Genomic DNA, 16375 nt, shown 5'->3' on the forward strand with positions numbered 1-16375 from the left:
AGCTTCCATTGACTCCCGGCTGTAAAACCAGCCTTACAAACATAATTCATTTCAGTCTGCCTAAACCAGATCACTCCACCTGAATGAGAAAGGGGTTCCCCAGAACTAAAAGTGCTTCTTCAGGGCTCCCCCATATTAATATGCCAGGTGTTCTTTGAGGCTTAATAGTATCCTTCATGGTAAACATTAATTGTTTTCACGGAGGTAAACTAGCATATAGAACATTTAAGAAACAGAACATACATTTATTTGTGCAGTTATTGTATATATTATGTAATGTTTTTTAGACCCAAGAAGAAGAAGATAATTAATAATGTGCACAGAATGCATAAAGGACACTATTCTGATGCTGTAGACCTCCTGCAATGCAAATGTTACTACTCCTGCTTTATGTTCCATTTGTGTCTCGCACATCAGTTTCTTCTTTGTTCCCTTATACTAGTGACAGGAAAGGGATGTTTCCTAGGACTGACCGGTGTTGTGAATTCTCCTTCTCTCTACATTTGCTGAAATTAATTTCAGATTTTTTTTTTTTTTAAATTGGATTTTTATATTTTTATACAGATGGTGTCATGGATCTGGCCCAGCCCCAAGCTGAGGTCACTGGGAGGTACTCTGGATAATTAAAAATTTTTCATTCTTTGGCTTCTTTAGACTTAAATTAGCATTTAGGCTGTACGAACCTTTAAGTGATGTGTTGTGGGCATGCTCTCTGAGTGATAGTGGGCATGCTCTTGTCATGGTTTATTCTTTATTCTGTCTTCACTTTTCTTGAAATTCTGCCTGTAATAATAATATGACTGCTGCTGTCTGATCTTTAAGTTTATGCAAATACATTGTAAAAGAAAGGTAAAATACGTATATATTTTCAATATATTAATGCACTCCATAAAAGTCAATGGGAAATTGGCCAGTGGTGAACACAACATGGTGTAAGGTGAAACTGGCTCAGTTGCCCCTAGCAACCAATGAGATTCCACCTTTCATTTTCCAAAGAGCCTGTGAGGAATGAAAGGTGAAATCTGATTGGTTGCTAGGGGCAACTGAGCCAGTGTCACTTTACACCATGTTTGATAGATCTCCCCCAAAGTGTAAAATACCAGCTGTAATTGAGACAATCCAAATAATGGTCATGATTATTATTTACCCCCTGCTTTTACAAAATACAGCTGTTTTTTTTCACTTTTTTCACCTGTTCTATTAGCACTCAAAACATAGCCTAAAACTTTGACTTTAACTAACAAGTAATTTTCTGATGGTTTCCGTTTAAGATTGGTGTGCTCACTAATGCTAATGCCCATTCAGTCACTAAGTAGTAACATTAGTGTAAGACTAGCCCTATTTCTAGGTTTCTGTATATGTAATGCCAAGAAAAATGAGTGATCTCTTGAGATATAACTTTTAGGTTATGTTCCCACTACGTACTAAAGTTTGAAAAGAACGTCCTTTCTGGTTAAACAACGGCTAGAAATAATGTTTATTATTTCCCGCCGTTGTTGTTCTTTTTGATCTTTAGTGTGTTGTGGGAACATAGCCTTAATGATCTTATTAAAAAATATATATATATTAAAAACCACATACGCCGTCACCATGTGTGCACTAATCACATTACACAGCAATCACTGATACAATGTCACAATACTCGCAACTGACTAAGACTTACGGGGGCCACCCAGGTATTTCCCTATTTATATCCCAATACTTGAAACCAGGTGAGAATTAAGGCCTATATATCAGTGTGGTTTGGTGACCTCCTCACTAGGAGGCAGCCATTAGCAATGGTTTTCTTCCTAGGAAGGATATCTGACTATTCCAGTGTTTTGAGACTCATAACTGAGGCTCCATGGACATTTTTTTTATATATTTAAATTTTTTAGGTGGCAATGTAGTGAAGTGAAGACTCATAATTGATTTTTTATTTTTATGCTGATCTCCCTTAGCTCAGTGATTGCTGTGTTTTGCTGGTCTACCATTTATTGACTCCATTAGCTAGAATCCTCCTCCGTACTGATGAGGGGCAATACCCTGAAACAGCTGTCTATGGATGGATGCCTGGCTTTGGTAAACCCTTGTCATGTTGCAGTACTCGCAAAGTGAGTTAGACTTTGACGCAAAAGGGTCGACCCTGGTATTTCCCGATTTATGTCCCAAAACTTGCAACCGAGTGGGACTTAAAGAAGTCCAGTGAAAATTTTTATTAAAGTATTGTATTGCGCCCCAAAAGTTATACAAATCACCAATATACACTTATTACGGGAAATGCACATAAAGTGCTTTTTTCCCTGCACTTACTACTGCATCAAGGCTTCACTTCCTGGATAACATGGTGATGTCACTTCCTTGATAACATGGTGATGTCACTTCCTGGATAACATGGTGATGTCATGACCCAACTCCCAGATCTGTGTGGGCTGTGGCTGCTGGAGAGGATGATGGCAGGGGGATGCTCAGTGTCCCTCCAGAGCCCTGTGTCACTCAGTGTCCCCCTGCTATCATCCTCTCCAGCAGCCACAGTCCGCACAGCTCTGGGAGTCGAGCCGTAACATCACCATGTTATCCAGGAAGTGACATCACCATGTTATCCAGGAAGTGACATCACCATGTTATCCAGGAAGTGAAGCCTTGATGTGTATATTGGTGATTTATTCCTGTGTTTTGAGACTCGGAACCAAGGCTCCATGGACTCCCTTTTTTTTCATACACTAATCACATTAGCAATCTGAGAGTTCTATTTAGATACCTGAGCTTGGACCAAGCTCACACAGTTCATAGCTACTTATTGCACTATTCCACAGATTTTTTTTCCCCTCTATCACAATTTCTGTGCAACATCGCTTTCCATCTGCATACAGCCAAAAAGCTTTTCATGTCCTTTTCTTAATCTTTTATTGCCCATTCTTTGTTTTAACCTTTGATTTTGAGTTTGTATATTTAGGCTATGTTCACACTACGTATGAGACCGGCCGTTCCGTGACTCCAGCCAGGTCACAGAACGGCCGGTCTCAGCCCGGGACATCACGGCCGGTACTTAAGTACCGGCCGGATGATCTTTCCTCCGTGAAGCTCTGATGCGGGCGCATCAGTACGCGCCCGCATCAGAGCTTCCCATAGCACAGAGTGAAGTGAGCGGCCGGAGCACAGGTCTATCCTGCCAATTTGGGTCATGTGGGTCTTATGAAAGGAAGTGCCAGCTGCTCAGAAAATATGACATGGAGAGAAAGGGCCGGCTGCACATCCCACCTATGGCTGATACTAATGCCGCTAGGCCTATTTTAAAAACCAATGCCAGGATGTTGGTATATGATTCGATCAAACCACACTGCCCCGTGCACCACGTGCAGGTCCCCTGGTTCACACGGGTCCCTACGCTAACTCCAGACTGTGTCGGTCAGCGACCGCCAGGGGAACAGGGGACCTGCACGTGGTACACGGGGCAATATGGTTTGATCAAATTATATACCAACATCCTGGCGTTGGTTTTTAAAATAGGCCTAGCGGCATTAGTATCAGCTATAGGTGGGATGTGCAGCTGCTCCTTTCTCTCCATGTCGTATTTTATAGTTCTCCCTTTTCTGAGCAGCTGGCACTCCCCTTCATAAGACCCACATGACTCAAATTGGCAGGATATACCTGTGCTCACATGTCAGTACCTTATTTCTTTCCCATTCTGTCTGCAGCAGCAGTGGTGAGTGCAATACCATATTCATACTTGTGTTGTTTGGGGGCAGCCTTCCCCGCTGGTGGTGCCGGCTGGGTTTTGGTGGGGCATTTTGGGTTTGGTCCTGTGACATTGGGGTTGCAGGGCCATTCCATGGCCTCCGTTCCCTGCATGTACACGCTTTGCGGGGTTGTGGGTCGCTGACCGACACAGTGTGGAGTTAGTGTAGGGACCCGTGTGAACCAGGGGACCTGCACGTGGTACATGGGGCAATATGGTTTGATCAAATTATATACCAACATCCTGGCATTGGTTTTTAAAATAGGCCTAGCGGCATTAGTATCAGCCATAGGTGGGATGTGCAGCCACTCCTTTCTTTCTGTGTCGTAATATATCAATGCTAAGATAGTAACAGAGACTAAAATATAAGGATGAAAAATCAAACTGGGACAGCACTGGAAAAAATGGAAAAAAATAAGAATATTTAGATGGAGTGCACGTCTCACCGCACAGGACCCTTCCGTTCGGCTTCAATCCAATAGTAAACGTAGGAGACAGCACTTCTTGTGAAAAAATGTGATTTTTTATTCACATCAGACGTAACGTTTCGGCTGGTACTTCAGCCTTTCTCAAGCGCTTGAGAAAGGCTGAAGTACCAGCCATAACGTTGCGTCTGATGTGAATAAAAAATCACGTTTTTTCACAAGAAGTGCTGTCTCCTACGTTTACTATAAAATATAAGGATGGACTAGATGGACCAGGTGATGCTGGAGGAAATGATCCCAACTTCTTCCACTGTGCACTGTGTGGCTCCATTTTTTAGTGTACCACTACGGGTGGTTCTTCTTGCCTTTACGCACCCTAGTAAAACTAGTTCACCCAGGTGCCAGAGCTAGTGTAGTCAGTTGCTGTGCCATACTCCAGCCACTAGGTGTCTCACTCCCCTTGTGCACAGCTGCGGTACATGTAGTAAGGCTTAGTCTGTGTTTACACACACACACACACACACACAAACACTTCCTGTGTAGTTAGTTGTAGTTTGGCTCTAGTCCAGTCAGGAGGTGGTTCGTTGTGGTTTAGCCAAGTAAGAGTCAACACCTGTTCCTAAAGAGAGAGATCTACAGCAGGTATGCCCTGCTAAACTTAGACCCGGAGTAACTGGACAAATAGGAAATACCCTAGCCTACGCCAAGGATCTTAATTTCAGGACAGTCATCTCCTGCTTCTTTACTCAACTTCTACTCTATCTGTGCCTCAAGTTGCCTTTTGAGATATTGACTGTTTTATTGCACTGAGTGCCTAAAGCACTGTTATATCTTTGTATTGCACTGAAGCTTTTAAGTAAAGTTCAAGCATTGTTTAAATGGGACTTAAATGTGTCCGGGGTAAGTACTATCATTCCTGGCCACTGTGACAAGTCGCCCCAAAACACCAGAGCCCACCTGCTGGTGCAGTACCAGTATCCAGCACACTGGGCCACGGCATAGTTACTCATCATCGGACTACCAAACATAGCTTGGCACTGTACTATCTCTGTTAATCCCACAGAGTAAATAGATAGCAATATGCATATTTGATCACCTACTGATCACTAATGGTGTGTTTACACAGGAAGATTTATCTGACAGATTTTGGAAGCCAAAGCCAGGAATGGATTTGAAAAGAGCAGAAATCTCAGCCTTTCTTTTATGACCCGTTCCCTGTTTATGGTCTGTTCCTGGCTTTAGCTTCAAAAATCTGTCAGATAAATCTGCCTGTGTAAACGCAGCATTATTTAATCCAGTTAAGAAGGATGGAGAGGACCCATGACACACTATTTTCTCAATTTTTTTTTTTTTTTTTTTAACATTTTTGTGTAAAGTGGCATATGTTTTTTATTCTTTTCAAATGTTGTTTTATTAACATTTTAATATATACACTACCTCAAATACAAGTAATCAATAACCCAAGGGAAAAAAAACTGAAAAAAACATACCTTTCAAAGCATTTTTGTTGATGGCCGTTTTCCTTTATTGTGTGACATTTTGCATATATTTGTCATTTTTTTTCAGTGCTGTGTGTGAATTAAAGCCTAAAGGGGTAGTCCAACCATCAAATAGTTAATGTTAAGTAATGCCCCTTCCTAATCCCCCATTTGACATGTATTTTCTTTACTGCACCATTTCATTTCCTTTGGTGCTGAATCACCCCCTCTAGATGTGGAAAATCATCTGAACAAGGTCCTGTCCATCTCACTCCTGACACTCCAACCCTCAGAAATGGAGATGCGTTTGGAGGTGGAGTTGTAGATTTCAGGATCTGCACCAGCAGTGTTTAGAGATGTTTGGAATGAGTGATTGCAGCAGTGTAGAGAGATGGACACTCCTGAACATTTCCTAGCTCTCCCAGGGACAGACAAATAAATATAGGGTCCCCTTTTGTCATGTGTTCTGCATATATGATATATATATATATATATATATATATATATATATATATATTTATTTATTTATTTATTTATTTATTTATATATATATATATTTATTTTTTTTTGTGTGCGTGTAAACACTTTTTTGTATCAATAGGAAACTTTAATTCGAACAATACTCAGATGTCAGACCAATGTCCTATTAAGCTGGGTTCACACTATATTTTTGCAGTCCAATTAACGTATATGTTTTTAATGAGAAAGAATGGATGCAATTGTGTGCAATCCATTCAAATTCGTTTGTCTATTGACTTCCACTTTAAAAAAAAAATGGATCAAAACGTATGCACTTTTTTCTTTTTTTTTAATTAACTTACACAGGAATGTAATCAACCATGTTTTTGTGTACATTAAAAATAATCATTTATAAATGGATTCATTAAATGGACTTCAAAAACCCAGTGTGAACCCAGCCTTATATAGTTTTTTTGGCAAATCCTATAGACAATGATGCATTTGGTGCTAATTAGTGATGAGCAAACACCCTGATATTGGGTTCGGATCCCAAACACGAACATAAAAAAAAAAAAAAAAAGATTGTGATCGGTTCGTGTTCGTCGAACATTCACAAACAAATAACGAATGTACAGTACGATTCTGTCTACGCACGTGCATACAGATTATCAGATCCAAAGTGTAAATTCGAATATATGAATGTTTGAAAACGATCGTTTATAACCATTCCGATCATCGAACAAATTGTTTGTGATTGGCGAACACGAACAATTAGCGTCATGTTTATACGAACATATGAACATACTAACATGTTTTATCATCACTAGTGCTAATGTTTTGCTCTCATCACAGCAGCTAGTCGAGGATTCACTCACAGAATAACTTTAAATAACGTAAGATGTATAATGTCTAAAACCTTCTGATAAGCTTCCCAGGGCGTCCTCTGCTATATACATAGTAATGATGGTTTGCTAACTAGCATCATATAGCACATTCAGGACTTGGGGAGCTTAAAGTTTGAAGCCCACATAGATGGGCGGGCACAGGCTATGGATTGGCCAGATGATGTCTTCTTATTTATTCCTAGTGAGCTCAGACAATGCCAGGTAGCCGGCAGAGGCAGAGATGCCAACTATAGCAGGCAGCTCTGCTAGGTGAGGGCACAGGGGAGGAAGCATGCTGGAGAAGTCCCCATAGTCCTTGCCAAGTGGGGGCATCTAAATAATAAAGACGAAGGATCTAAAGCAAATCACAGAGGAGAAACAGCAGCTAGCAATAACAGTCAAAGGGGAGGGGGAGTGAGGTCTCAAGTCCCTCTGTGGCAGAAAAGGAGATATTAGATGATACAAGGAGCTACAAACAGATTGTCAGCAGCAGATCTGCGTTTCCCTGGGCACGTTCCTCCTTCTCCGAGCTCCTGCGCTACATTCGGATGCCATGGGTAACAGTTTGTCCAGCAGCATCCCTACATTCCCCAGAGGAAGCCAGACCAGAATCCACAGGGTCCATCAGCACCACCTTAAAGGTAGGTCATAAGACTGATGCTGCTCATATAGGACTAATACAGGCATAGCATTGATGAATTTCTCACCTAACTCTTATCGCCATAACTCATCGGTTTACATGAAATCCTATGTAACGTCACAGATAACATTACGATAAGACAATGACATGTGCCAAAAGGCGCACTCAGCTCTGCTACGGCACCTCGGTATGTCTAGCTGCACACATGCACTAGATACCCTTTCACTGCCGGAGAGACGTAATGATCTCCAACTGCTGGAATTCCCATCAATAGAGCCCTACAGGTGTACGCTCCAGATGTTCCCTGCGGAGCAGCGGCTTCTGAATTTCTTTGTCTAAATATAGTGCATTCAAAGGGTTGGATATCACTGGATAATTTACTGTGACGCTTCTGCCTGGAAGGCTCTCTGATAAATCCTCGGTCTCTTTGTTACCATTTTTACTATACTTGCATGTGAAACTTCCTGTTTGTTATAGGAAGTCTTAGTTTGTTTTTTGTTTTTTGTTTTTTAACTTTTAAATCTCCACCGGTACAATCGGATGCTTGAGACTTGAATCCCATAGAAATCAATGGGATCTATTGAATCAGAATTAGTATTCTGTATTGGTGTCAACTTAAATGCGTATGGTAAATTTATACTTTACAAAGTTGTGAATGCTTTTTGTAGTGCAGACCTTTGTAGGACAGTAATTCACATACTGTACTTGTCTTATTGCTATGGTCCCTTCTTCCTCCTCTATCTGTTTTCCTGATATCACTTCTTTGAGGTGTTCTCTATCATATGTCATTGATTATTGCGGCTCTATAAGCTATGGCAATTATGTTATGTTTCTTTTCCCTATATGCTTTTCCATACTATCATGTACATGGTGCCTTGGATTACGAGCATAATTCATTCAGGGACGGCGCTTGTAATCCAAATCCACTCTTATACCAAAGCAAATTTTCCCATAAGAAATCATAGAAATGCAGACAATTGGCTCCACACCCCAAAAATAATGATTTATTATTCTGAATAACATGTAAAACAAATGAAACAAACATTCAGAAACAGCAGAATATGTGATATTATAAGTTACTGTGCAGTGATGGAGAGGATGGGAAACACAAGGGCGGACAGAGACTGCAGGGAGCATGAAGGAATGAGCAGGGCAGATGTGGGCACATACATGCAGCGCTCTCTGTCCGGGGAGAGAGGGGTTACAGCTATGGAGAGATTACCTCCACAGTCCTGTCCCCTGATACAAGCCCCAGCCTGAAGTGGATCTGCCATGATTTGGAAGGTGAGGGAGACTTCCTGGGTCAGAGTACAGTGCTGTAGACCCCGCTATGCAGACCATGCCCCTCCTCCACTCGCCCTCCCACCCAGTACAGGGAGCTCTTAAACCAAAGCAATGCTCTTAAACCAAGTCACAATTTTGAAAAACTGTGAGCTCTTAAACCAAAACGCTCTTAAACCAGGTTACTCCTAAACCAAGGTACCACTGTATTTATTACTTAAAGGGGTACTCTGGGCTGGGGGGCTTTTTTGCCTATGGCCAGGGAGGAGTGGATGAGGGCAATGACGTCCCCTTACCTCCCCGGTTACAGCACCGTGTCCCGGATCGTGCTGCTGCCACTGACTGGCTAAGTGGACTTGAAATGTCACGTCTCAAGCCCGCATCAGAGACCAGGAAGCGGCCGGTAAGCGCGGACCGGAGCAGCGCGATACGGAACACGGCGCTGGAACCGGGGAAGTAAAGGGACGTCATTGGCCTTATCCACCTCCCCGGCCATAGACAAAAAAGCCCCCCAGCTCGGAGTACCCCTTAAAAAAACAAAGTATGCATCTATTGCTATTGTGGACATGAAGTCAAAAAGTGGTTACTTAGACTTGGGATATGTTCACATTTGGCAGATTTGTTGCAGAAATATTCCAGTGAGTGGGTTTGCACCATGTGTGCAGATTGTTGCATTCAGAATCTTCTGCAATAGATGTGCCACATATAAACAACTCCATATTGCCCCATTGTAACCAATTCTAAAAACCACCCCCTGTATACAGAACTGCTGCCAGTCCAGGCCAGGTATAGTGGCACATGGAGTCCCTATAGGTCTGTATTATGGACTTTCTAGGTCTCTGTATGCTGTGATAAAATTCCTCAGTGAGGTAGTTTATCAGAGGTTTTGTAGGCTATAAATACCATATTATGGATCTGTATAACATAAATCCATATTGCATGACTCCTAATACTGAGCAGGATATAGTGTTGAGTTACAGTGTTCCAAATACACTGTATAAAATGATACATTGTATATATATTCATGCCAGTCTGGAGAATGACTTCATCATAAACAGAATTATAAACCTACACTATAAAGAATTGTGAAAGACAGGATTTACAGTAAGTCAAGCTTCGCTGGAGCAGAAGTCTCCTTACAGGCAGAACGTTCCTTCAGATAGACAGATCCCATGTCAGAGCTGTATATTGGAGAATATTTATGATTTTCTGCTGTGTAGGGAATACTAATTCTATGCTTGCCGCACTTCACACCATTACTATTGCATTCATCCTAATTGTATTTCTAAAATGTATAAATTCTAAGAACAATGACAAAAAAGGAGACGTATTCTGCAGAAATGATGTGAAACCTGTAAACATGGTTTACTGTGTAAATAGGATCTGTCAGCAGGACTGTCTGTTTAAAGGGCTGATGACCAAAAATGTTTTTCTTTCAAATCAACTAGTGACAGAAAGATGCAGGAGATTTGTAAATTATGTCCATTAAAAAAAATCTCAAGTCTTCCAGTACTCATCAGCTGCTGTATGTCCTGCAGGAAGTGGTGTTTTGTCTCCTGTCTGACACAATGCTCTCTGCTGCCACCTCTGTCTATGTAAGGAACTGTCAGAGCTGTAGCAAATCCCCATAGAAATCCTCTCCTGCTCTCCAGACTGGAAATAATACCACTTCCTGCAGGGCATACAACAGCTGATAAATACGGGAAGACTTGATATTTTTAACAGAAGTTAATTACAAATCTCTTGCACCAGTTGATATGAAAGAAAAACATTTTCAGTTAACTACCCCATTAATGTTAACCCGTAGACGACTATTGACGTACTGGTACGCCATAGGTTACTGTGCCCAGACGATCCTGGGCGTACCGGTACATCCTTTCCTATGAAGCGCTGCACCGTGTCATTAACCCCTTAAACGTCGCGATTGGCTTTAAAGTGTAAGTGACAGGGGGTGTCCCCTGTCACTTACCGATCGGGACCCCCCGCAGTGTGACTGCAGGGGTCCCGATCGCTGTATCGGACCGCCGAAGGTCTCTTACCTTCCTCTGTGCGGTCCGATCGGCTTTCTCGTCTTGAGTCTGCCACGGGCAGAAAGCCTATTACACTGATCAATGCTATGCCTACGGCATAGCAGTGATCAGTGTAAAGAAGCGAAGTGTACAAGTCCCCCAGGGGGACTCAAAAATGTGTTTTAAAAAAAAGTGAAAATCATTAATACACTACCCCAAAGCCCCTCCCGCAATAAAAGTTTAAATCATACTGTACTTTGATACTGTCCAATCAGTGCTTCCCGTATCAGACAACACACCCCATGACAAAGAGGAATGGTCACGGACAGTTGTCAATTTATTCAAAAATATCTAGGAGAAGTAAAAGGGGAAAGGCACAACCCATTTCATGACAAAAAATAAATGTGTTTTCTAAAACAGTCATGCCACAAATACTGACAGGTCTTCTTTAATACATGTTTTATTAAATATATTTTAGAAAGTTTAGGTCCAACGCTATGGAAGTTCTAATTTTTCTAATTCTTCCTAGACTAAACTGCAGTAATGTTCTCTTTGCTGCCAAACAGAGCTTATAACAAGGAGATTTTAGTTTGTTAGGGGCAATAAGCTTTCAGTAGCCCCTCCCCCCCTTAGAATCAAAGACTGTGTTTTCTACCATCAATGAAATATCCCTCCCATGTGGATGATAAACAGCTCTGATGTCACTAATCTGATGCTTTATCTGCTCAAATATATAGGGGCTTTGTACTACAAATCCCAGCAATACAGTGTAGTCCCCACGAGTTTAGGGGGGGGGGGGCTGTACGGTACAATCTGGTACTGGCTGGACCTAGATACACACTGTGATACCCCCTTACAATGAGCAGTGAAGTGCTATGCAGGATGTACTACAAATCCCAGCAATACTGTGTAGTTCCCACGAGTTTAGGGGGGGCTGTACGGTACAATCTGGTACTGGCTGAAGCTAGATACACACTGTGATACCCCCTTCCAATGAGCAGTGAAGTGCTATGCAGGATGTACTACAAATCCCAGAAATACAATGTAGTACAGCAGGACCACCAGCCCCAAAATCAAAAAAAGAGTACACTGAACACTTCTTAGGGGTCTGTATGCAACACCTAATGTCAGCCAGCAGCCGGTCACCACAGTGTGCTGATTAAATCGTGGTAACAGCACTGCAAGTCCCAGCCAGCAGTCTGTAATACTATTAAAAAACGATTTGAAGCCGTGAAAAGGGCTGTTTGTTTGTATTGCTAGTATATACCCTGCCTACTGGAACGCTAAATCCTACACTGACACTCTCCCTGAGAAGCAGCAGCTCTGTCCCTGATCTCTCACAGCATGCGTCTGAAGCGAGCACTGCCGGCGCCGAGTTTTATATGGCAGGGTCATCTGATCTGGCCAACCAATCGCTGCTATCGACATGTATGGGTCCCACGTTATTGCAGGATGTACCAAAGAGTCTCCTGCATGTTTATTGGCTGCGAAAAAGCGCCCAAACTTACAGGAAACGGACGATGAGATTTCCTCGAGTATCGTGACATGCTCGTCCAAGTAACGAGTACCATCGAGTACCCCAATACCCTAAGCTCGGATGAGCATGCTCGCTCATCTCTAACAGTAATCTTTTTAGTTGTTCGCTGCTTCTTTGGGAGAGAGGGTCTGGCTTCCACTTGCTGTTATCCTGTGTTTGCTTTATAGGCCTCACAGCCTGGAGACAAGAAACTAGTATTTTATCCATTTTCTAATATGTTATACTTTAGGATCCTGCTTTAGCTAATACCTAGTCCTATGGAGGGGAGGCCGATAACCACTATGCAACGTGAGGAGAACACTAGAAGAAACTGGAAGCCAACTCTCCTGCCAAGCTCCTCTAATGGAGTAACAGAGGAACAAGATGCAGCTGATGCCAGCAGAGATGGGACTAAGCACAATGCATCCTATATGAGGATACAGCTTTCTGTTATGTTCATTATATTATCAAAGAGATGATAGTGACATAAAAAATTAACTCTGTAGGTCCATAGAGCAGGCAGAATACCACTCAGCCTGTAGGACCCTGTTTATTATTACCCTATATATCTTTAATAAAAATTCATGTTCAGACCTGCAGCTTATGTGTTTTATTAGCACTTTATAGTCATTGATGAGTTTATTTTTAGCCATGTGACATGTATGTAATATGGCCCAGCAGCCCCTACTTGCCAATAACTGCAGGGATGGGAGGCCTTATAGCCGCCTGCTGAGCTGTATACACGGCACTCACTGAGCACAGTGTATATGTGGTGTGAGCCCCTGGTGACGTTGTGTTGGAGGATTGACTGATCACCTGCTAGATGGTTCTTTGTGACGCCACTCCCGTGGTGATTGGCTGGGATACAACCGGACCTTGAGGTATTGTCTCGTGACACCAGTGCTGGCTGGGCAGAAAGTTGTGCTTGCACACCTGCTTTTAGTTTAGAAGGCCGGTTGTATCTTTTTCCCCTGTGGTCAGTGTCCTGACGGGTTGCTGCGGAGTCCCATGGGATAGTGTAGTCACGAATGGCCAGAGTGGTGTAGTGACCCTCCCGGACTATCGGAACTGCCACCCACAGAATGGGGAAGTGTCCCAAGGTTGCGATGTATGCTGTGTCAGTATAGGATGAAGAATCACAGAGTCTCTTTACCATAAATAAACTTGTTTTTACTTGAGAGGTACAGAGGTGCAGCAAGTTATACAGCTTTGCTTTCACAGTATACGTTTCCCTATGATAAAGCACTTGAAAATACACTTGATAATACTTGCAGACAAACACTTGACAATATATTTACCAGATCTGTGATAGGAATGTAGTGGAGCGTGTTTGAGAGATACAAAGAATCAGAGTAGCAGAGAGGAGGATGTCGTGAGAGTCTCAACCCAAGTAGTACTGTGCTCTGCCGGGATGTTGGAGGATGAGGTAGATGAATACTTAGAAGAAGAAGTAGAGAATACCTGTGCCCGTGTATTGACCTTTGGGTCTTCGCACCACCTTATGTCCACTAGATTTGGGGGACCCGCCCTAGAGGGTGATACAGGCCCCAGACCTTGTTACCTGGGATGAGCGGAATGCTGAGGGTTCCCTACTGACAACCGCGCTGCGAGATAGAGTTCCTAGGCTTATCGCAATTTTGCTCTGTCTAGATGAGTTCCTAGCTTACTGCTGTCTGTGGATACTGTCCTGCTCTGTGACTCCCCTAGTCCACGGCGTGGGTTGAGGTTGTCTCTGACTTGTCCTCTCCTATGAGGGTTTAACACTGCATAGTGTTGAGTAGCGTTACTGAGTAGAAACTGTTAGCTCTGTCTTGCTTCCTACCCATACGGGGCTCTAGCTAAGACCGACTTGAGTAGGAGACCTGGCAGAGGGCCAGGGCCCAAGGATAACCACTGTAGAGGGCTGTCTAGCTTGCGTCCTTCCTCTACAGTATTCAACACGAATAACCTATGCACTTTCTCTACCCATGTGACTTCCTTCCTGAGCATATTTAAAGTTCGCTGTGAGTGGGTGAATAGTGCAACAGAAGAAGTAAAGAGGGAGATGATAGGAGAAAAGAAGAACAGATTCCTATAGGTTCACAGATCCATGTGACATACAAACAGACAATAACCCTTTATACACTTCAGCCGTGTAGCATTTGAATACATATATCTAATACAGCAACATCTAGTGGCGAAACTCTATCATTACCTTCATCACCACCTTTACACAATAAGTACAGGCTTTTTCGAAGGGTGTAACCAATAGCAACACTCGTGGTGGAACACCACATATACAGCCATTGGGGAGGCAGCGGTATTAATAAGATGTAATACACTAGTCTACAGGTGGTTACAGTTGTATTGAATGTCACAGCTGTTATTTTATTTTTCATCCCGGTCACTGCTTGTAGAGTTTTTGTAGAGTAACAGAAAAGCGCTTTTGGTTTCGCTTTTTGACCTGAGAAATAAAAGTACAGGAATAAACTACATTGCTTCCCAAGCTGTCTGGTTCCTATATTGGTCCACAGCTTATATGTTTATTATCAGTGGGTTCAACTGATTTTCACTTTAACAGACAAATATCAGCTGGTTTGTTCTGTTTTTCAGGGGGATGGAAATAATTGATGTCACTTACAGAATAATGTCACCCCTAAATACATAGAGGGAGATTTATCAAACATGGTGTAAAGTGAAACTGGCTCAGTTGCCCCTAGCAACCAACCAGACTCCACCTTTCATTTTCCAAAGAGTCTGTGAGGAATGAAAAGTTGAATCTGATTGGTTGCTAGGGGCAACTGGGACAGTTTCACTTTACACCATGTTTGATAAATTTTCTCCATAATGTTTAAAGAGGAACTATCAGTAGGTTAGATGACGCTAACCTGCAGATAGCCCTCTATAGCGCTGGGGATGCTGAGGAGGAAGGTATATGTGTTATCTTTTTCCTCGGCGCCGGTCCTGCGCTGTTAGTCAAGGGTCGTCAGTGCTCCTAAAAGTGCTCTGGAGCTGACTTTACCCCAACTAGTAGTGCAGGACCATCGCCGAGGAGGAAAGTAAAACACATACCTTACTCCTCAGCGTCCCCGGCGCTATAGGCGGCTAGATTTGTCTAACCTGCTGATTGTTGCCCTTTAATAGTTATAGCTTATAAATAGTAGAAAACACATACACATAAGCTTTCACAGAGCAGGACAGCAGGGAAGTGGGACTTGCTCAGCTTGGTCAGCAGGTCCTTTGAAGTTTTTTCTTCCTGATAGATGGATCTGAAATCACTATTCGATCTTATTCACTAGAGTAGCCTTGGACTAGCCCAATCCAGGGGGCAGGGTATAATACATTGTGCGCTCCTCACCTTAACCACTGCAAGGAGCTGTGGACTTTCCCACCGGTAATCACCAAGTTGCTATCCATGGACTAATGCTTGTTAGCGATGGGTGACATAAAAGGAAAGGCAATAAAAGAACATTGCATTGGTCAGCCCCCCGGTTAGGGCAGGTAGCAGTCAGATAGAAGAGGTTGGTAGTAGTAAAAAAAAAAAACAGAGCTGCTATACAGGAAGGGGATGGGGAGGCTTGTTCTAATTGTTCGTAAATTAAATTGTTCATAAAGTAAATCTTTTGGCACAGAGGGGCTGACTGCTCATGACCTGCGTGTGGTCTTGAGTAGACCTTGAGTTTGCCTATGTGAATTATGGGAATGGGATGGGCAGCGATGAGTTAGAGGTCACAGTAGACTTGCTCATTGTGGGAACATCAGTTTGGCTAATGGGCCACACTGCTCACCACACATGAGGATGGGGATAGAGAGAGTGACATGGGGTCTGTGAAGATGCCACATAAGGGGTCGCCTAGTTTGCTCTTAAGGGACACATAAGGCAAGAGGTGTAATATCACCTATGAAGGCCGGGAGAACATCACTGAAAGCTCACAGCGAGGTAGTGCTGACCAGTTTAAAATTAATATGCCTACTTTAAAACTCAT

General features: G+C 42.7%; 1 protein-coding gene across 1 annotated transcript in view; it reads left to right on the forward strand.

Annotated features, from left to right (window-relative positions):
- The first annotated feature begins 7483 nt into the window (after positions 1-7483).
- The window catches only part of NEURL1 (neuralized E3 ubiquitin protein ligase 1), a 190008-nt gene continuing 181116 nt past the window's right edge, over positions 7484-16375 (forward strand). The window contains exon 1 of the mRNA XM_069980235.1: positions 7484-7605. Within this exon, the coding sequence (XP_069836336.1) occupies positions 7518-7605 (88 nt within the window). The 5' untranslated portion in view covers positions 7484-7517. The remainder of the gene's footprint in view (positions 7606-16375) is intronic.

The sequence above is a fragment of the Dendropsophus ebraccatus genome, chromosome 8, assembly GCF_027789765.1.
Source record: "Dendropsophus ebraccatus isolate aDenEbr1 chromosome 8, aDenEbr1.pat, whole genome shotgun sequence".
Classification (NCBI taxonomy): domain Eukaryota; kingdom Metazoa; phylum Chordata; class Amphibia; order Anura; family Hylidae; genus Dendropsophus; species Dendropsophus ebraccatus.